The sequence below is a fragment of the Pan troglodytes genome, chromosome 16 (genome assembly GCF_028858775.2).
Source record: "Pan troglodytes isolate AG18354 chromosome 16, NHGRI_mPanTro3-v2.0_pri, whole genome shotgun sequence".
Lineage (NCBI taxonomy): Eukaryota > Metazoa > Chordata > Mammalia > Primates > Hominidae > Pan > Pan troglodytes.
The window spans coordinates 43,082,818-43,105,545 of record NC_072414.2 but is presented as its reverse complement, the minus strand read 5'-3'; the positions used below and the strand labels follow the sequence as shown (position 1 = coordinate 43,105,545).

Here is a 22,728-nt window from a genome sequence, read left to right as displayed (position 1 = left end):
TATTTATTTAACCCCTGTGGACAGCTGGGCTTCAATCCTGCCGGAACTTCTATAAGACTATGCAGAAGTGTCCCACACAAGGGGTAGGAACCTAGATTTCATCTCCAAATCTTGCCCATCATTCTCTAAGAACCACTCCCCTTAACACCCAGGAACTGTCAAAAGCCTTCAGCTGTTTGCAGTAGGAAGTCATCAGGTGAGTAAGAGGTAAAGTGGGTGTGGACAGGAGCACCTCTCTACCCTGCCCTCCTGTTCCCATACCTGATAGAATTTTGGGGTAAAGAAAGAAAACTAGATTATGAGTGAGAGCCTGCAGGACTCTCTCCTGAGTAAAAGATACCTTTTCTGATAGCTTAGGGGTCTTTACTTTCTGATTTCTCCCTGGTTCTTGATCATATTTTTTAAAGGTGCTATAATTCAACTGGTAGTTAAAAAAATTTTTTTGGTCATTCAGAAAGTCCAATCTAATTAATTTTTGAAGCAAAGTAAGAGTCCACTAAATGGCAGGTAGTGTTAGGTAAACTCCCTAGAGATGAAAACTGAGTTGCTAGTCTTACCTCAAGTAATGGGAAACGACCAGACCTCCTAAAGAGTCAGTGTGCAAGTTAGGGCTACTGTCCCAAGAAGGACATCTGAGTCCAAATGGGGAAACCACGACAAAACCCAAGCACACTGGTTTCCACACTCTGTGAGGCAGAGCCAAAGGGGAAACTGTGGGTCAACGGATATGCAGGGACCCAAGGCACAAGGGATGCCACGTTACAAACAAGACTCATCTCCTTATCTTTTCATCTTCAGAGGGGAAAGGGACTTGGTCAGCACTGGCTCAGGAACTGGCAGAGAAGGAAGTATAGGGGCGGGGAGGCATGTGCAAAGCATGCAAGGTGGCGAGCTGAGGATGCACAGAGCTGGCATCTGAAGAGGGCCAGCACAGGCAGCGCATCTCTTATTTAGTGCCCCACATCAAATTCATGAACAGCCAGAATAAAAATCCAGGTGTCTTCACTCCAACACAGCAGAAATTACTCAACATTGATTCACTTAGAGGCAAAGCTAAGAGGATGTGGGTTCCAGGAACACAAGGGCACACTGGCCAGAAGGTCCCATGAGGATAATTCAGAGAGAAGGGCCCAAGGCCAGGTCAGAGAGCCAAAACCTCCAGCCATCACAGCAAAGCATCCACTGGCAGGGAGGAGACAGCCTTAAGCTGGGGGAAGAAGGGGCCAGGAGTGCACTCACCAGGGACGAGGCTGCAGCAGACAGAGAGCCAGAGGAAAGACACGCAGGAGCAAGGCAGAGAGCAGAAACAGACTGACATGGCACAGATGCAGGACATGGCTGGGTATGACAAACTCCTTGCTGTGTGGACTCTGGGTAGTTCTTTGTTTTGGTTTATATTCAGGACTCTCCTGTGAGTGGGGAGCATAGCAGGATAGTAAAGAGGCCGGCTTTAGGATGGCTGAGAAAGCTCGAACTCTGGCTTGGGTGTAGCTGGATTTGGGCAAGGCTGGATAAGGGGAGACAGCCAAGAGAGTGCTGTTGCAGCCATCAAGACACAGGAAAGAGCTGGGAGGAGGGAGCCCGTGGAGGTGGAAAGGAACGGGTAAAATCAAGAGACTCATGGTAGAAATAGCATCAGATGTTGATAGGACTTTGGATGGCAGCATGGAAGCAAGGAAGACAGAAATAAGGGCATTAATTTGGAGACTATGAGCCTGGGGAACTGGGAGGCTGTTGGCACCTTCAGTACAATGGAGATGTGATTGTTGGAAAGATGTGATTGAGGTGAGAATGGTTGCACTGACCTCACCCTCCACTCTACACTAGCGGAGGAGAGCATGTTGGGAAGTGATTCCTGGTTTCAGAGGCTCTCCTCTTTCCTGCCAGTAACTCCTCATTCCTCTTAACTCTTGCAGCAATATCACCTATACTAAGGAAGTAGGCACATGTCCCACATGCTTGTTTCCTAGGACAGAACCCAAATATTTGATCCTTGGACTTACGAATTTCATCAAGAGAAGTTAAAGTATGAGTTACAGGAATGTGGAGGATGAACCGAGTTCCTGGGTTTTCGACAACTATGTGACTGAGACAAAATATACATTAGAAGAAAGTAACATGGAGTTTGGAAGGATAGAAGACCACAGTTCACAGTACAACTAACTGGAAATATGGTGTCAATGTGTCTGTTTCAGAGGAGAACCAGTCCACTTGAATGAGGTCACTGTGACTCAAACATTATGCTGTAATGTTATCCTGAAAGAGCTTCAATAAATCTAACCACTCATGAATGTCTAGATAACACAAATTTGGCAAGATCTAAAAACTAGCTAAGATTGATAGTGACAGTCAAAGGAGAAAGTTGTTAAAACACTGGAAACTCTCATGGGATGATGTCTGTTAATGATTTGAAATAAAATAAAGTTGATATCCTTGGCCATGGAAGGAATTCCCTTCTCTGCAATAGTGTTTGAGGTGTTAAGATGCCCACAGCCACAGTCAAGAGGCCAGAGAAGTAATGGAGAGAGGCCCAGGTGTCTTACTAAGGGATAACATTAACTTATGCCTCCTCAGAGAATGAGCAAAGGCTTATGGCAACCAGGCATGGAAGATTCCTCTTTTAGAAGTGTTGATAGCTTCAACCAGGCAGATTGCTTTGAACACCAAAGGAAGGGATCCGTTTAAGGACAATGCCAAGAGAAGACTTGGCGGGAAAGAAAATGTTGGATAGAAGAGAGGAATGGAAAGTTTGAAAACCCAGAAAAGAAGAAAAGGGAAGGGAAAGGGGAGGAGATGGAGGGAAGCTGAGGGAAGAGGAGGGGAGGAGAGGGGAGAGAGTCTTTGATAAGATAAAGAAATTGAAAAGAGGCATTGGTCAAGTCCTGCTTTTGTTAATTCCACTCCAGATGTATATGGTCTAGTAGAACACTGGTGTACAGGAGGTAAAAGGAGAGGAAAGATCAGTAATGGGGAGAGAGATTTGTGAAGTGAGGGTGGAAACCAAATGAAAACTGGATGTAGTAAAGGAAGTAGCAGGAAGTCACTGCTGTCCTGGGCTGGAGTAGAAGGGCTATAAAGGAGCATAGTAATATGATGGGAAATCCTGAAATAGGGCCAGAGACATGGGTTCTGGTCCCATTTGTTCTTAACTCTGGGCAAACCACTTCATCTTTCTAGATTTATTTCTTCATATCTAAAGTGATGGGGTTAGACTAGGTGACCTTGAACATTTCTTCCCCCTTCTACAGCCCTCGACTGGGTGTAGATGTTATGAAATCAGAGACTTACATAAATGGAACCTTCCAGATTGGAACATGTATTTAGCTTTTCTAAGTAGAAAATGCTTTGAAGGGAGGAACAAAAGGTTCCACTCAACACTTGGCGAGCGATATTTGTTCTGTAAAATAATTAGTGAGTAAGCATTATTGAACTGGGTTGTCACATAAACATGAGAGAATTAAAAGAAAAAAACAAATTTAGGAGACTCAATTTTCCCTTCCATAGATCAGAAGGATGATTAACATAAACCACGAGAGGATACTTTTAAAGACATGCGCAGGAGGAGAGTCAGCATCAGATGAAAGCATGCCTGTCTGGGGAATAGGAGCCTTGAGTTCTAGTCTCAGCTCTGCCACTCCCAGGACTTGGACACATCATTTCCTTTCCATGTCTCAGTTTCCAAAGGAATACAAAAAGTCGTGAACTCCAGCCTCCCACAATACCCCTACCCATGGTCATCCAGTTGTAATCATTAAAAAACACTTTCTTATGCCTGTACCACTGGTACATGTCTGTATCAATGAGGTCTAACTAGGAAAATATTTTACTTATTTTCTTTTCTTTTTTTTTTTTTTTTTTTTTTGAGACAGAGTCTTGCTCTGTCGCCCAGGCTGGAGTGCAGTGGCGCAATCTCAGCTCACTGCAAGCTCCACCTCCCAGGTTCACGCCATTCTCTTGCCTCAGCCTCCCGAGTAGCTGGGACTACAGGCGCCCGCCATCACGCCCCGCTAATTTTTTGTATCTTCAGTAGAGACGGGGTTTCACTGTGTTAGCCAGGATGGTCTCGATCTCCTGACCTCATGATCCGCCCACCTTGGCCTCCCAAAGTGCTGGGATTACAGGCTTCAGCCACCGCGCCCAGCCTACATATTTTCTTTCTTTTTTTTTTTTTTTTTTTTTTTTTTGAGACAGAGTTTTGCTCTTGTTGCCCAGGCTGGAGGGCAATGGCGGGATCTCAGCTAACTGCAACCTCAGCCTCCCGGGTTCAAATGATTCTCCTGCCTCAGCCTCCCGAGTAGCTGGGATTATAGGCATGCACCACCACGCTGGGCTAATTTTGTATTTTTAGTACAGACAGGGTTTCTTCATGTTGATCAGGCTGGCCTCGAACTCTTGACCTCAGGTGATCCGCCTGTCTTGGCCTCCCAAACTGCTGGGATTACAGGCGTGAGCCACCGCGCCCTGCACTATTTTACATATTTTCAAAGGAGATCATGCAATGCAGGGAACTGGCTACACAGGTTTGAGAAGCCAAACAGAGGATAGTGAGGTAATCTAGACATTAGCAGCAGCAGGAAGTCACTGCCACCCTGGGCTGAAGGACAAAAGGGAGGAGGTGCTGTTACTGGAGCCAAGGGTTTGGGGTCACCTCGTGAAAGCTGGAACCACAGCAGGTCCATTTGGTAGGAGCTGGAGTCACAGAGGAGATATAGCAATTGTCAAAGGTGCCAAGATTGAGGGATAGAGGATAGGGGAGAATATTCCTTCCCTGACCTGCCCATCTTCTGCCAGTGCCTCCCACTGGCTGTATCCAGCTAGGAAACAGCTAGTACAGGGGCCCGGCAAATGCAGCCTGTAGGGGTCAGCCCCTTTTCCATACAGAGGATGGAAAGGGCAAGGACAGGCAGGCCAGGACTGGCACAAGATCCAAATTCTCCCTTCTTATAACTTTTATCCATTAGTCCCACATCAGCCTAGAATCTAAGTCTCTACACATTTAAGGACATCCATCCAGTCATGCCTTGTTTGTTTTTTTTTTTCCTTCTCCAGCCTGACATTCAAACTTTCTCATACAGAATGGTTTCCAAACCTCTTTCATCATCTTGATTCCCCCACCTTGGGGAGATCCCTGATATGTCTCCTTAAAATGTGGCACCAGATGTTCATAAGACCCCAGGTGTCTGTAAGACTAGCTCCAATACAGAAGAACTATTCCTGCCCTTATTGTAGCAATACAGCTATTATCCCACTGTTGACTCATGTTGCTCTTATGGACAACTAAGACCCACATGTCTTTCCCATATGATTTTGTCTTCTCTTACCTGTGTTAGTATGGTAATCTATACCATTGATAAGCACAAGCATCAAATTCTTTCTCTAAATCACTACTCTTGTTGTTGTCTTTAAAAAAAAAATAAGTAGAATAAACTAGAGCCAAGGGCAGAGCTCTGTGTCACTCCACTGGATACCTCCCTCCTAGGTAACTCAAAGCCATGAATCAAAGCTCACTGGGTAGGATTGTTCAACCTACTCCAGATCCACCTAGCAGCAAGGAAACTGTGTAAAACCTCCTCAAAACTTAAATCACAACATATGGTATCTGTGACAGTCACTTCCCTTCATTTTGCACCTGAAACACAGAGGATACTCAACAAATACTTGATACATCCCAAGTAAAATAAAATTATCTTGATTTATAGACTTCATGACTCTGTTTAAAGAAAGTTAACATGGTTATTTTAGCAGGACATGGTAAGGAACCCATGTTGGCTGCTGGTGATCACCATTCTCTTCTTTAACCATTTATAAACCTGTTTGTTTCAGATTTTTGCTAGACAGCAACAAAAAAGTCACCAATTGGTTATTCCCGGAATCAACCCCTTTCTTCCCTTTGAAAACTGGGGTAACATTGCCCCACCCAGTCTTTGGGTACTTTCCTATCATCCTGAAAACCACAAAGACTCTAGTTGCCGCTGAAACCTCATGGGTCTTGATTCCGTCTTCTCTCCTGTGGGAATAATACTGACCTTTTCTACGCCACAAAGCTGTGTAAGGATCCAGGAAGATGGGAAGGCACTGGGCAGAGCTCAACAGTCACTTAGGGTACCCACATACAAGCTGTGTAGATGCTTGTAAGAACAGCTCTCATGCAGCAGTGGAGTCACATCCCACAGCCAAAATGAATGCCACAAGTGAGATCACACACCATGTGTGATCAGGGAGGCTCCCAGTGAACCTAAGATCCTGGTGCTGCTATATAAAGGGCTTATAAATAACCCCATAGGGTTGGGCTAGGGCACAACAGAGGTTGGGCCCATAGAGTTTTCTTCTCTCTCTCTCTTTCTCTTCTCCCTTTCTCCTTCTCAATTTCCCTCTCCCTTTGTATCAGTGCTTTTGAGTCACTATAATTGCATTAACCACCAGGAAAGCTATCCTGCTGGCAGCTCAGGAAGCAGAAGCTAAGAACCCAGGAGAACAGCTGAATGCCAAAGTTGCCAGCCTCATCCACCCTCTGCCTCCTACAAGGGGTCTGGACTTGGATGGGGCTGTGCAGAGGACACATTGCCCACAAAGAAAGTGTGGAAGGAAACTTTGCATTCTTCTCCTAAACCTCCTCTGGGCTCAACTGATGCTGGACAAATGCAAGAATGAACTCAAATAACCCACCTGCTGCCTAGTGGAGATTATACCCATGAAAATTCTTGATAACCTTAAAGTCTTGGGATATATACAGCAATTATTTTGTTAGTTGCAATTTTCTTTCTTGTTTCTCTCTCCCAAGGAAAACGAAGGAGGCTGCTGAAAGTTCACAGGTATTGATTAATGATGTGTGCAAAGATTTAGACACGAGGATATTGATTGATGCTATTATAGCAGAAAATTGGAAACAACCTAACTGCTCAATAGAGGATTGTTTAAATACATATGGTATACTCATCCAGTAGAATATTGTAGAGCTATTAAAAATCATGTTATCAAAGAGTAGATGAAATGATGTTCACAACATATTGTTAAAAGGAAAAAGCAATTTACAAACACAGAATACTGTACACACACAGAAGGAAACTTCTCAAAAGATATGTTAACCGTGATTGCAATTAGTAAAATTACGAATTAATTTATATTCTTCTTTTTTGTTTATATGTATTTTCCAATTTTTCTAGTAATCTGCATTACTTTTTAAATAAGAGGGGGGACAAATAAAAGCTTATTTTTACTGGCAAGAAAGAAATAGGAAAGCTCCCTTGTTCAAGGCTGTCTTCTAGCACCATGTTCTGTTAGATGGATATTAAGCTAGCTTGGACCCTGCTCTCCAGCTTACCTACAGTCCCATGGAGGCCCCCTCAGCTCTGGGTAGAAGCTTCCTTGGGACCAAAGTCTACCTTGAGACAAATTATTAAAAATAGGGCCAACCTTTCACCTCTAAGGACCAAAGGCCACTTCAGCCTAGAGAAAACAGCAGTTCTAGAGCTGGTGGGTTTTCAAAGCAGAGCAGCAGTCCTAGCGTGTGAAAAGTATCTCCTTCCCTCCTCCCACTGCTGAAGGTTTGCAGACAGCTCCCTTTCCATCCCACAAGAGGAGACAGGCAGATGAGTCACAGCACTGGCTCAGATTAAAGGAGTATTATTGTGTTAGCAGAAATGGATCTATTTTATTATCTGTTTCTTGACACCTTACAAATAGATACACTTTTCCCACCAGACAGGCAATTTCCTTAAAAAGCCAACAATTTTGTTCACTTGAGAAGAAATGACCAATGAGTGGTAGAAACTCGTATATCTGAAGAGCTGCCAGGCTGAAAAGATGTAGTGGAAACACTGAGGAAGGTGGTTTATAACCCTCAGACTCTAGATTCAAGTCTGCAAAGTGATGCCATTTTTCTAAAAATATACAGAGGAACTACAGAAACCCTTTCCCTTTTTCTCTTTCTTAAGAGGATCCCCCCCCCCCACCAAAAAATATATCAGAACTGGTTTGTAAAAGGAGATTCACCACCTCAGATTTCACTGTTTTAGTGGAGGTGATGGTCATAGGATACTATTTTAAGGACTTCCTTCTCTTACACAGATTTTTCCATCCTGGGAGGAGAGATAAGGTATGTTCCACTAATGTTCCTCATTAAACTCACACGCATGCCAGTAGTCATTTCCCTTTGTCTTGCTGTCCCATGACAACAGATTGTACATCATAGGAAATTGGAATCGAGACCTTATTTAGTTTGGATCTCTCTTCCCCATTGTCTAATTCCACATTCAATTCAATTTTTCATTCTATGTCTGCCTCGTTTCGCAGAAATATACTATGAATGAATATAGGAGCAGGTAAATGAATAGGCATTATCTAAGAACTTCACTCAAAGACTTTTCAGGATACCTTGACCAGTTCTTTCTCTCCCCTCCATGCCCAAAGCATTTATCTCTGGGTCAAAATGTGCTAGATACTTAATGAAGACCTGATGACTGATGAGCATACATGTGTTGTAAATGTGTGTTCTCAGTACATTGTTTACTGTTGATCAAATTCCAGTAGCTTCTCTGTTTCCTTTTTGCTGTTATTCATACATGTGTCTCTGTGGTCTGTCTCCCTCACACTGCAACCCAGGCTACCTGTCCATTAAAACAAAAACAAAACCAAAAAAGCTTCCATGAAGTGCAAGGAAAGGAGGTCTAAGGAAACAGGGAAAGTTTCACATTTCCTGTTATTGAATCTAGGCACAACCTTTAGAGGAAGCTGAATGCCTTTTGAATCCCATATGCTCTGTTCTGTGAAGCTATCATTGTTGTTTTACCTTATAACTGAAAAGCTATTATGGCAAACTTTTAAAATGATCCCAGCTATTTGTCTTTTGAGTATCATCTTGTAACCAAATTTTGCCATTACTTTTTTCTTTTTCTTTTTTTTTTGACAGCGTGTTGCTCTTGTTGCCCAGGCTGGAGTGCAATGGCACGATCTCGGCTCACTACAACTTCCGCCTCCTGGGTTCAAGCGATTCTCCTGCCTCAGCCTCCCGAGTAGCAGTGATTACAGGCATGCACCACCACACCTGGCTAATTTTGTGTTTTTAGTTGAGACAGAGTTTCTCCATGTTGGTCAGGCTGGTCTCAAACTCCCGACCTCAGGTGATCCGCCCGCCTCAGTTTCCCAAAGTGCTGGGATTACAGGCGTGAGCCACCGTGCCCGGCCCCCACTTTTTTCTTTTCATTAAAAAATGCAACTCTAAAATATTTTGTTTTTCTAAATGGGATCCATTCAATCTAAAAATTAGTGTTCTTTCCAGTTATCAAACATTCACTGTGTGCCAGGCATTGGGTAATAGCTTTCATACTCATTATTTCATTTATTTACAAACACCTTATGAAGGAGACACCAACACTTGAGGAAACCGAGAGAGGTTTAGCCATTTGCCCAAGATAACACATCCACTGTGGGGCTCTTTTGACCATTTCATCAATATCCATCCAACTTGTATCACTAGAGTCCATGAGCTTGGCCATCCTTTGTTTTCTGAAAACACAAAGTAGAGTGGTATTTGCACTCTGTTAAGCCCACACTTCACTAAAGACGGCAGCCTTCAGGTAGACCAGAAGCCAAAACTCACTTATGACACTGTACCATAGCAGTCAGGAGCAGATCTGGACATCAGACCTGATTTCAAGTCCCAGTTCACCCACCTACTGGACGACCTGAGACCACAGGGACATCATCTGCTGTCTCTGAGACTTTTCCCATCTGTAAAATGGGAATGAAAATAAGTTGAATTCTATGAACTTGCCAACTTTCAACCATATTCTACTTCCAAAAAGTATTTTCAAATGGTGCAACCTAAATTCTTCACTGGGTCATTGTACAGATTAGATGAGGACACAAAGGGAAACGTTCAGTAAGTGGCGCTTTTTAGCAGACTTTTTCTTCTTGATTTTCTTTTGCTCTGGCCAATAGTTTGCATTCTCTGGGCAGACTTTACATGCAGAGAACCCAGCTTGAGGCTTTGTGAGTGTAGGAGCCTATAATAGGGAGGCAATAAGAGCATATAGATAACCAAAAATTAACAACAACAAAAAAAGGCCTCGGTGCTCCGTGCATTTCCCCCCTCGTTTGGGCTCTTAATTAGTAAATAGGTTTACAAATGCTTTTTTTTTTTCCTTTCATAAAGGAGGGTGTTAGGGAAGTTTAGCACTCTGTGTTTAATCCCATCAACTAAGAAAAGCTTTTAAAATTAATTCTGGCCCCTCTAGTCGAGGGCGCGAAATAGCACGGCTGCTTGATTGGCAGGGTGGCTCCAACCTTCCAGGCGAGCCAGTGTTCAGACTCACCGAGCCCCGGAACCCGCTTCACCACCGCTTGCCCCACCTGCCCTGCCCTCGCCGGCAGAAGACTCAAACAGCCGGAGTTAGCATTACCTGCCTGTGTGTTTACTTCGTCACTAGGTGCCAGGCCCAGCGCTCGGTCCCGCACACGCCTTGTCTTACTACTTTCCGCAACAGTCCAACTGTCATCTCCCCCCACCCCGCCCCCTTCCCTTATTCCCCGCTCCCCTTCCCTTATTCCCCGCCCCCCTTCCCTCATCTTCCTAGTGAGAAAACAAACACAGGTCTCGTCCAAGGTCGCTGAGCGGACTCGAACCCTGGCAACCCCATAAGTCGGAACACTCGGAACCTCTCCTTTCCTGCGCGAGTTGAAGCTCTTTTTCACCTAGTAATTTTACAAACTTGGCCTCACCCTAGGGAAGGGGCTCGGCCTTGCAAACCAGCACAACCTCGCCGCGCGAGGCAAGTCCAAGGGCTCCGACGCAGGGCGCGGGTAGGGAGGCGCGGCGCCGCCCCCGGGATATTTAACCCCAGCCTGGAGCCCGCCGGGCGCCGGACGCTCGGGCTCCTCGGCGCTCGCGCCTCCCCTCCCTCCTCCCGGCTGTCTCCCGGAGCGCCCCACCCTCCGCCCTGCGCTCGCCTCGCGCGCAGGCACCGGCCGGCGGGCGCGGGGAGCGGGGCGCGGGCGGCGCTCGCCTCTGCGGAGCCGCCCTCTGGCCGCTGCCGCCGCGCACCGCCCAGCCCGCGCCGCCCGGGCTCCAGCCGCCCCGCTGTCCGCCCTGAGTGCGCCGCGGCTGCCCGAGCGCCCCGCAGACGGGCGGGTGGCCGTGGACGCCCAGCTAGCAGCCCGCAGCATGGATTCGGATTCCGGGGAGCAGAGCGAGGGCGAGCCCGTGACCGCCGCAGGTACCGAGGGTCCGCGACGGCCCAGGCGGGTGGGCTGGGGCTGGGGAGGACGGGAGGCTGGGGCATGAAATCGGGAAGCCGATCCTCAGCAGCCCGACCCCTTCCAGGCCAAGACTGGGGATTGCTCCGCGTCGTGAGTTTGCTTTGGGGCTTCCCCCAACCCCATTGCACTTGGGCGCGCTGGAGGGAGGGAAGGTGCATTTAGGGGTGGCTTTCCTTGCTGCCAGTCTCCCGCGGCTGGCTCTGGTCGCCCGGGCTGGGTGGGGGCGGGGAAGGGTTCGGGAATCCGCGTACTGTAGTTTGCTGCAGAGAGGGTTGCAACACATCTGCCTTTTGAAATAACTTTCCGAGCGCGGGCCGGGTCCTCGAACCTGGGGCGCCGGGACTGCGCTGCGGCGCAGGTGACTGGGTCCAAGAACGTGACTGGGGGCTCTGAACAGAAAAGGCCTCGCGAGTGGTTGGGGCAGGGGTCAAACCACAGCTTGCGGCCGCGGTTCCCGAGGCTGCTAGGAGAGCCCATGCACAGGGTCCATCGCTGCCGCGCAGCCGGCGGAGAAGGTCCAGAAGGTCCCCGCGGACTGGTCCCTGAACACAGACGCAGGGGCGCGCGCCTCCCGACTTCGCCTTTAAGAGGCCCCGCCGGCTTTTCACAATCGATAGTTATTAAAGCAATAGGTGGATGCTTACTTAGGGAAGAAAAAAAATGAATGTCCTCCCCCGCCTCTCCCTGATACTGAGCAACAGGAGGAAGCCACCCACAGCCGTGGGTCGACTTGCCGCCGGTCTCTGCCCACCTCCACCGGTCCGCTCCGCCCCCCACCCACGGGTCTACGCACCTGGGACCCGCTCGCCCTCCTCACGTGCCCACGGCTCCTGGCGCTTGTGCAGCTCTGAAGGTTAGCTGTGGGCCTGCAGACCCGTGACCTGCGGGCTGGGACCCTCCTGTACAGACCGCGGCCCTGGCTAAGCCCCCACTCTTCCCAGTGTCACACTAGAGTACTGACGGTGGGGACCAAGTAACAGAAGGCACCATCAGTCCAGCCGTGGGTGTAGGAAAGAGAGGTTCGGGAACCAAGCAGGACAGTGCCCTGCGTATATTATTAATACCCTTTCATCCTCACAGCCCCTGGCCAGGCAGTTATTTTCATTTTACAGAGATTCCCATAGAGTAAAGGGCTTGCCCACTTCTCACAGCCAGGGAGTAGCCAGGACCCAGTGATGCCCTTCACCCTGCATCAGACCCCACAGAGGGTGGCTGTGGCCCGCACCTTTGGGTGGGTGGGAAGGGCCAAGGCTGGCGGAAAGGAAATGCCAAGATGCGTGTATTTAAGGATTCCTGTGTGTGTGTGCAAGTGCCACCTGCTTTGCGTAGGTATGTGTGGATATAATTCATAAACATGAGCCCTTTGCATGCCTGTATGTTTCTGTGACTATAAAGTGCTGAGATTTTGCTTCACAGGTGACTTGTGGATCTCCTCTCATCATTTAAAAGTTCCAGTAGATGTTTTGTGTGTATCTATTTCGAGAGCGCAAGCGGGAAGGGGACATTGACCCTGACGCTTAACTCTCTCAAAATCCTAAGAACAACATTCTCTGTGCTCCCCTGCCCAACCCTCCATCTCTTCTTCTGGTTGAAGTTAAGGGGTTGAGGGAGAAGGGGGAGGAGGATAAGGAGGCTTAGAGAAAGAGGAAGGAAGAGAAGCTGGGGGGAGGGAGGAGAATCTTCAGAATCCCTGGTACTTGGGTGAAAGGGAAGGAAAAGAATTCTGCTGCACCCTGTTGTTTTCTCTCTCCAGCCTGACCCAGTGTTTAATATCCCTGTTGTATTCACGGTCAATTTGTGTCAGAAGGCCTCTGCGTAGCTGACAGCAAACATCACTAAGGTCAGATGGGCCCCATGAAGAACAGGGCAGACAGCTCTCGTGAGCTGTCACTATTTGTTTGCACCTTACTGTTTTCTGCAGTTGTTTCTTCTTTCTGCGTGTGCTTGAATCTCACACGTTGAACATGTATTTTAATGTCACAAGCCATTCTGCTAAATGGCAGTCAGTCTCACTCATTATATTCCATCTTAAAGTATTCTCCTGTATGACAGTGCTTCAAAGCTGGATGTTAATTCACCACCTTGCTAGGGCTGCATCCTGTCAAATGGAAACCGTTGTTGCAGATTCAGATACAGGTTAGATGACAGGTGTGTTCTCCTTAGAGATTGACCTTTGTCCCTACAAGAAACTTGACATTCATCCATGGACCTGTATCTATGAAAGCTGAATGGGTGTAACTGAGAAGTACAGCAGAGTGAGTGGGACCTCTTGGAGTACTTATATGTGTGTGTGTACCTGCCTCACAGGGAGTTGAGACATAAGGGCTGCTTCCTCGTCCATGCCTTTCCATTTCCTGAATTTATGAAAAAGCCCTGCCATAAGATGGACATTGTAAGGGTAAAAGGCTGGACTCTGGAACTGAACAGACCTGAGTGTCAGTCTGCACCTCATGGGCAAGTTATTTAACATCTCCAACCTCAGTTTCCCACTCTGTAAAATGAGGATAACAATAGTACCACAGGGGTTTATGAAGATTCAGTATAATAACACATGAGAGGTGTTCCTGGTAATCATTTAGTAAATGGTAGCTGTTATTTTGATTATTACCTGATTGGATTATTTGTTGTAAGAATACTGCTAAATAATGAACTCTACTGTTTTAAAATATAAATGCATATTTAAAACAATTAATGTTGCTGTTGTTATTATCACATTAATATAACTGCCTAAAGAGATTTGTTTTGAATTTTCTCCTTTTCAGTCTCTTGTTCATTATCTCTGGTGTGTGCACGTGTGTGTGTGTGTGTGTGTGTGTGTGTGTGTGTGTGTGCTTGAGGAGGTCTTTTTAGTTTACCTCTTCTCATCTTCATCCATCTTCCAGCGCAAGGCATGAAGATGGGGATATTCCAACCTGCTGCTTTCACCAGCTTCTCCTATGCCTCTAGGGAAAGTTATAAAAAAAACAGAGAACCCCTTACTCAGTCCACCTGCTAATGTGGAGATGAAAGTGTTTCTTCTTTCATGCTGCTTCAAGTGGAAGAAGAGGAGGCAATCCCCTGCCCTCCACCTCCCCCATTCCATTGGTAAACCTTTTCCCTTCAAGGTGGCAGGAACCATCATGGTCACCTTTCTAGTCACCTATTGGCAGAGGACAAAGACAACTCACTTTTTACTGTACTACTTTCAAGAGACTCTTCCAAAGTTCCCCCCACTTTGTGCGTGCAGAGCAGATCTCTCATAGAGCAACACGCTGCAGTGGAGGGTGGGGCGGAGGACGAAATTTGTCTCCATCTGCATTTTCTGTTTTTCAGGAAGCACAGAATGATGCTTCTATGTCATTGTGCTGCCTGCATTCTCCTCTGCCTTTCTGTCATTTTATGGATCTTTCTATGATTAGGGAAGAGGCAAGTTTTATGGAACACTGGATTCTTTCCAGAGACCCAACTTGGCACTCTTTCCTTTGGCAAACCCACCATCCATCTCTCAGAAATCCTAGAGCTTGGTGTATTCACTTGGGAGTGGTTAAGTCTTTCCTAAGAAGCAACAGGGGAGTAAACAGCGACGTCAGTTTTTTCCCCTTTCTGGCTTGGAAGATCAAGACAGCCTACCCAGCTGAGGGCAGATAAGCTCCTTCCTCCCACAAATAGATGGTCCAGGGCAATCAAGCTGATGGTGCCCTTGTGCCTGGGTCGGTGCTGCAGAAAAGCATTTCCATGTGATGGAGTCAGAATGTGGTAGGTGAACCACAAGAGTAAAACAGGACTGGGAAAACACCAGGCCCCTAACTCTGCCCTTTCTCTCCCTCTCCTCCCCTACATGCTTAGCTTGGTCCACATGAACCAACTGAAGGAATGGATAGGATTCAATAGGATCCTGTTGAGGAGGTGGCAGGTGAAAGGGAAAGACATTCCAGAAGTCATACAGCTTGAGAAAAGACACAAATAAACAGGAAGGCAGCTAGAGTAGAGGGCGCATACTGGGGAGTTCTGGGAGATAAAGCTAAGCGAGTACAGGGAGTAAGTTGGTCTTGGCAGGGCTTCTGGAGCCCCCATGATTCTTGAGCAGAGATGTGACCAAATTAAAGCTGAGTTTTCAGAATGTACATCTGGCAGAGATGGAGAGATGCAAGATTTGCCTGGACTTGGCACCTCAACTCCCAGGGTATGGCCACAACATCAGAGAAGGTAGTGGCACTAAGGCAAGATGGAAGAGGGAGGGTGCAAATGGCATTTCAGAGAAACCAACAACAGAAGTTGGTGACAGATTGTACAAAAGCAGTGAAAGGAGAGGGAGAGTTGAAGGAGACAGTGGCATGTTGTGTTGGGTAACGTTCTCTGGAGGCAGGGAAATGCAGGAGACAGGCTCCCCCACCCCACAGACGCTGCCTCTTCCTTCAGGCACTTAGCAGTGGTGTTTGGGGTAAAGATTCTTTTCCCCTTTGACATTAAGTTTCTCAGGTGCATTAGTTTTGAGGCACTGTGAGGTTTGAGGGTTTGTTGATTCTCATTGCTAGGTTCCTTGCAGAGGCGTTTAGTAATCTTTGTCTACTGACAGATTGAAGATAAATGGGCTGGCCTGCTAAGGGCAAGGACAGCCTGGGAATGATGTGCCATTATTAGTCATATTCCCATTTCTTGTTCCTGTTTGTTGAAATTTGCACGGATCTCTGCCTCATCCACAGAGTAAGCTGTAGCTGCTTTCGGAGTCAGGACCTTGTCTTGTGCTTCTTCATGTTCCTGGGATTTTATGGACATAGTAAGTGAATGAGCATCTTGAGGAACCTCCTGAGAACTTTGCCCTAAAAGGCCAGACCAGCAGCCAGAAACCTGTCCTATAAAGTAGACAGGATGCCAAGGCTTTCCCTCAGTGTTTTGTTTTGTTTTAGTGTTTTAAGATTTCTGTACTGTCTGGGACTCTGTGTTAGGAATTATGGGAAATGCAAAGAGAGATAAGGACACAGTTCACCCTGTCCTCCAGGGCTTGACATTGGATGAGGAGACAGGGTATGTCTACTGATGACCACAGCCTAAGCCAGTGCATGAAGACTCCTCACCTCCCTTACCTGGCATCATATCCGCAACCACATATCCCTTGACACCAGCCCTTCCTATTGCATACTTTATGGTTATTCCTGTGCTGGACTGTTAGTTAGCTTCCCAAGGACAAGGACTGGGTCTTTTTCATCTGTATCAGCCCATGCCACCCATGTCCCCTAAGCATAGTGGCAGGTTGCTGGCTGAATAGGTAGGTGGGTGGGTGGGTGGATGGATGGATGGATGAATGGATGGTGTTGTGGGTTGGTTTGCTAGGAAGCAGACTGTGAGATGGAGGTCAGCAGCATGCACAAGGTTTATTTGGGACTTCTCTTGGAATTAATACCTGTAGAAGGCAAGGGAAAAAAAGGGGAAGGGAAGGGAGCAGGACTGGGCAGAGAAGCTGAGCTACCATGTAGACCCAACAGCCTCAGTTGAGCCCATGGGAACTCTGGAGCTAGAATGGCTCATCTGAACTATTCCGAGTTGGGGTGAGAGGCCAGGGCTTTATACCTTTATACCCCCAAAATAAGCAGTCTTTAAAGGCAAGTCATTTCAAGGAACTAGGAATAACCTTGGGTGAGGCTGTTCCCTCCAGCCGAGGGCTTCTGCAGGTAGCACTACCAGCCACTTGTGGAGGAAGTCCTTAGTTCCTGAAGGGGAGTCCGTGCAGCACATGGCAGTGGTCACCACAGGTGGCCTCCACAGATCTTTAGGACTGTTTACTAGGGATGGCAGGCCTGTCTACCAGCAGAATTCAGGGGATAGTTGTTGAACTGCAAACTTTGTCTAGACCTCTTTGGGGCAGTTTCGGTTGCCAGATTAAAGTGGCCATTCTAGCCTCATAGCTCTGAATCCAACTGTTCAATCCACACAGTCCAGTAGATGCTGGCTGATCAGCTGTTTTGTGTTCAGAGTGGTGCCAGGTGCTGTGATAGTATACAGAAATGCATTTAGATGTGCTCCTGCCTTCCAGAGGTTTGTAGCCATATTGGGGAGAGAAAACCCACCTCAAACTGGATCTGTAAAACTGGGCAGCACCAGCAGTAATTGGTGCAGGATTTGGAGCATAGGGCAATGTGATTTGGAATTCTAGTGGGAAGGCTTCTTGAGGTGAAGACTGAGTGTATATGAATATATACATGGAAAGCTCTATTTCCTATGTTATTTTTCTCATAAAAAATACAGCACTTGCCTTTTTATTTGTCAACAAAGCTAAATTTTAGTCACACTTTCTATTAGCATAGTTCCCTAACTGGTTCATTTCCCTCCAGCATTACCCTTGGCTCCCATTCGAATTCACATGTAAATCTCTATAAAGACACTACATAATAACTTTGTTTTGTTTTTCAGTCACTTGGCTTCCAACTCTTTATGTAAAATGCCTGTGTAGGTGGATGTTTGGGCTGTATTCTATACAAATATAGAAATAAAAGGATAGAGAAGAAGAATTTAAAAGACAAGTTTCCTCTAAAAATCCAATCCAAAAAATCATATCAGGAGAGCAAATATCCTCCCCCTTCCCATATATATATATATATATATATATATATATATATATATATATATATATGGTATGCTAGAAAAATTTTATTTTATTACATATCAGAAATGCTCTTTTTAGGCAATGACATGGGACAAATTCTGAGTCTGCTTTAGAACAATCTTCACGTTCATATTGGGTTTCCTAAGCATCATTGCCTGGGAATAAATTTGAGCCTGTTCATGGAAAATCTACCAGTGTGCAGACTGTAAAAATGGAAGGCTTGGCAGCACAGAAAGTGCTAGACACACCCTAATAGAAACCAGTATTTTGTAACTCAGTTCTCCGGGAAAAAAAGGAGACACTTGGTGGTGTCCAATATTGCTTTAAACTATTGAAAAACCACAGGGGCAGCCACTGGCTTCTAGGTTGTGTTTCAGAAGTAAAATGTGCTTTCTGGGAAAATATTCTGGCCATGAAAGGAAGCATGTTAGCCATACGTAGCTTCATGGAGACTCCTGGTTTATATTTTTGTAGTAGAAGCATCCAGTTTCACATGAGGGAGGAGATTCTGGAAGGAGCTGTTGCTAGTGAGCACACACATCCCACGCTCCTGATTTGGAGCCTGTGGGTTATGCTGGGAAGGTGGGCAAATACGAAGTCAAATACGGGAGGTAGGTGAGGGGAGCCATCTGCCCAGCAGGCCTCTGTGGCAGCTCTTTCCTGCCACAATTGAGTCGTGGCTCCTTGGTTTCCTTTGGATAAGACTGAGAAAGTGAGGGTGGGAAGGCTGGGATTGGTGGTTACAGGATAAGAGAAACCAGGGTTTAAGAAATTGTGAGCCGGGTGCAGTGGCTCACGCCTGTAATCCCAGCACTTTGGGAGGCTGAGGTGGGTGGATCACCTGAGGTCAGAAGTTCAAGACCAACCGTCTCTACTAAAAATACAAAAATTAGCTGGGCATGGTGGTGCATGCCTGCAATCCTAGCTACTCGGGAGGCTGAGGCAGGAGAATTGCTTGAACTCGGGAGGCAGAAGTTGCAGTGAGCCTAGATCATGCCACTGAACTCCAGCCCGGGCAAAAGAGACTCTGACTCCAAAAAAAAAAAAGAAGTTGTAGCAAAACAAGATGAGAAATAAGATGGTATGATCCTTGCCAGCCCAAGGTCAGCCCCAGAGGGCTGTTACTGAACATAAAAGTATAATGATGTTTTACTTTTTATTTATCCTATATTAATTAAGCACTTACAATGTATTCGGGACTGGGTTAATTGTTTATATGGTAGTTGATCCTTATACCAGCCTTCTGGGCTATGTACTATAAATAGCCCCAATTTATAGAACAGAAAACCAAACACAGAGAGGTTAAGTAACCTGCTCAGGGTTGCACAGCTTGTCAGTAGAAATGAAGCCAGTCTAACTCCAGAGACTCTTCTCTTGCACCAGGTAGACTACGTAATTAGATTCACGGATGCCACGAGGCTGTCTTGCATCCCCCACACAGCTCCCACGGTTCCCAGAACCCTAACTGTTAGGCTCCCTCTGTTAGGTGAGGGCATTCTGCCTCCACAAAGGCCTGCTTTAAGCTGCAGACATTCCCTGCATTAGCCCATGAACAAAATGGGGAAGGACTGGCTGACTCCGGATCCAGATCAGGGGATGGTAAAGGGCGATCTGTGAGGGAAGATGGGAGAGTTAGCACAAAGCCACTGCTAGGCAGAAGGCCCTAGAAGGACGCTCCAGCCGTGGGCTTCTTCTGGATCCCATGGGCCTGGTGAGAGAGGAGAAAGAAGGTTTGAAAAGCAGAGTTAAGAGAGATACCAAAGTCAAATACACCCTTTTTCAAAGTGTGCTTAAGCTGGATCCTAAGCCCTTTTTTTCACCCCAGCATTTAGAATCATTTCAGATATACAATCCCCAGGACATGGTGACCAGCAGGACTTGAGGAGAGAAAATTCAAAAGGTCAGAGTGCAACATAGTGAAAAGAACTTGACATTCAGAGCTGGATGACTCAGGTCTGTGTTTCAAGCATTGTCGCTTAGTTATTGCTTGTCAGTAACATTATTTTCTGACCAAAAAAGTGCAAGCTCATGGTAGAATATATGAAAACAGTACAAGGAAGAAAATTAGATTGAGCCCTAAGAGAAGACTGCACTATTCCAAGAAGGTGGTCCAAAAGCAATTTGAAAAAGATGTGAGAGCTTTATTTAGGGAGAGAGGAGGGTTTAAAAAGAATGAGAGTCCCGTTTCTGAAATGTTGACCTGGGATGCTAAAAACATTTTGTTCCACTGTCAGGCAGTGTTAGAACCAGAACTGGAGGCCAGATCCCATGGCTTCTTTGTGTTTACCCCGAAACATGTAATTAAAAAAAAAAAAAAAAAAAAGAATCGGAGCTATTCCAGGTATTGAGATATCAAAAGGACTTTTGCTGTTTTTCCTTCTGACACCTTCTACTGTGTTCTTGCCACTCCCTCCCATCACCTGCATTTCCTTTCTTAGGTTTCTCCATCCTGGGCCCATTTGCCACAGGTCAGACCAGCACAGGCCCACGCTAGCACGTTGCCCAGGGGCCTCCTTCCCTTGGGTCAGGCCCACTTCTCTTTCTTAGTCAGAAGAGCCCTCCACAAAGCCCTCAGAAGATTAATGCATTTTTTTTTTTATACTTGAGAGGCATTTGGTAGGTTTTACAGATGCCCAGTGACAATTGCAAAGGTTAATTTACTTTGAGCTTAAATAGCTACCAGCTTCAAGAAAAGTTTATTGGCCACTAGTTCTCCAATTACATTTTATCTTTCTTTAGATTGATTTTTTTTTATTGTAAAGAAACTGGCATGTTTGTTCATCCATGTTTGGTCTCTCTACCTTTAGGATTTAACTTCATAATTCGCTGAGTCAAACAAGGCAGGCAGAGCTAAATTTATACAGGGTCAACTTTTAGAGAGCCCACAGCAGTATCTGGTAGGTATCAAACCTGAATTTTTGTGACTCTATTTTTCTTTGTTTCTAACTTCTCTGTGTATAATCCTGGTTTCTCTGTACCTTCTCAGTTGCTCCTCCTGCATCCCTCATTAATACCTTTTTCCTAACTATGTCCCTTAAGATGGAGCTCTTGCCTTGCTTTTTTCTGATAAAATACTTTATTAGAAAAGACCATCCATTCTTATAACAATAGCTGTAAGCTTTTGGGAAGCTAAAGGCTCCCAAAGTTGTACTCTAGCCCAGTCTTCTTTCCTGAGCAAGAATCCTGTCTTCTAAAGGCCCCGGACCCCTCCTCCTCACTGTTTAGGAGACACCCCAACACACCCACATCCAGGCCATCACCTTTCCCTCACTTTTTCCCAACTCTGCTGGTGGCCTTGACAGCCACCGAGTCACTCGAAGTTAAAAGACTGTGAAATCATAGAACAGTGAAAACTCCTCCACACATGTTCTCATAGCAAAACCATGACATGGATAAAGCAGGTATTATCATTCCTAGTTTACAGATGAAGTAACAGATGCAGAGAGATTAAATTATCCCAATCACAAAGTAAATGGCAGATTTTTGCTATTTAAAACTGGCCAGGGCGGGGGCAGAAACAAACCTAAATAAACAACTTGAATATTCAGTCAAATATTTATGGAATGATTAAATACATAATGACATTTCCACACAGTGGGATATTATTCAGATGTTAAGGAAAGTTAATTTGAAGAACATTTGATGATATAGGGAAATGTTCACATTATAACATTGTCAAAGAAGGCTCAATAATCTGTGATCCCTGTTTTTCTGTATGTACGTATATACATAAATGTGCATAGACACACACACACACACACACACACACCCCTATACATCTACCCCTTTGTATATGGAGAGGGGGAGAAATTTCCCCTCACATTCACACACATAAACACTTGAGATTTTTTGTTAATGCTCGAGCAAAATAAACCACTCTGTGATGAGTGCATAGGTAATTTTAATTGTCTTCTTTGTACTCTTCCAGATTTGTCTTCAGTGAGTACATGCAGCTTTCAGCTGGTAATTTGCTTTTATAAACAAGAGCCAAGTGAGCTGCAGTGCCTGTTCCCCAGCTCATCCTCCTGCAGGCTTGTCCCAGGCTCCTCCGTCCTCTCCCTTGAAATGTGCTCTTCCATCAAGTCCCTGTGTTCCAGTCCTCTGTGGCCCCCCTCACTGGCTCCGCCCAGCCCCCTGCCTGGGGTGATCCAGCCTTCTGCCCTGTTCACCCCCTGCCCTAGCCTCAGCCCTTGCTTTCTCTGGTGCCTCCACCCCCATCACCACCTCCTGCTCTGAGCCCACCTGGCCTAGCCTTTGTGGGCCTCCATGCCATGAACAGAGGGTCAGAATAGTTAATGAGCTTGTAAATATGAGGCCTACAGACTGGCCGAGGGCACTGCAGCATCCCAGTCTAAACGCACCCGTGGGTGAGCCTGTGGACTCAGCCATCTTGGCTGTCTTGAAACTCAGCGTCGCTGCTGCTCACTGGCTGGCAGGGGGTCCACCTGGCAGCTCTGACCCGCATGCCCTCTGCAACCCTTCCTCTGTCCTTGACCTCTATTCCAGATATGAGTGACATTCACTTCCCACATTTTCATTTACCTATACTAATTTTGTGTTTTTATTACTTTTTAAATTAGAGGGGGAAACAAGGACATTTAAAAGCCTGTTGTAACGGGATTGTTAGCTTTTAGGAGGTATTGGTCTGCCACCACCACCGTCAGTCCATCGTTCCAAAAAAATTTATTATTGAGGAGTGGTGTGATATTAAATATAATGTGAATCTATTTCTGAAGGAATTAGACTGAAATTTAATTGAAGATTCCTTGTGCATCTTGAAGCTAAAAATAAGAGATCATACGGTGGCCCCAGAATCCCTTACTCCCCTCTAGCCTCCCAAGCAGAGGGAGCCCAGTCAGGAAGCTTCTAGAAAAGGAAGTGCCCACCATTTA

The 22,728-nt window shown here is 46.1% G+C and overlaps 1 protein-coding gene across 2 annotated transcripts in view; it reads left to right on the top strand.

The window, feature by feature from the left end:
• The first annotated feature begins 642 nt into the window (after window positions 1–642).
• TNFAIP8L3 (TNF alpha induced protein 8 like 3) overlaps window positions 643–22,728 on the top strand; it is a 48,227-nt gene continuing 26,141 nt past the window's right edge. Inside the window, exons 1-2 of one of the 2 annotated variants that reach the window (XM_016928238.4) lie at window positions 643–814; window positions 11,070–11,213. In XM_016928238.4, coding sequence (XP_016783727.1) covers window positions 643–814; window positions 11,070–11,213 — 316 coding nt within the window. Of the gene's footprint in view, window positions 815–10,858; window positions 11,214–22,728 lie in introns of those variants that run through there. The other variant, XM_523074.8, reaches the window with a different exon arrangement.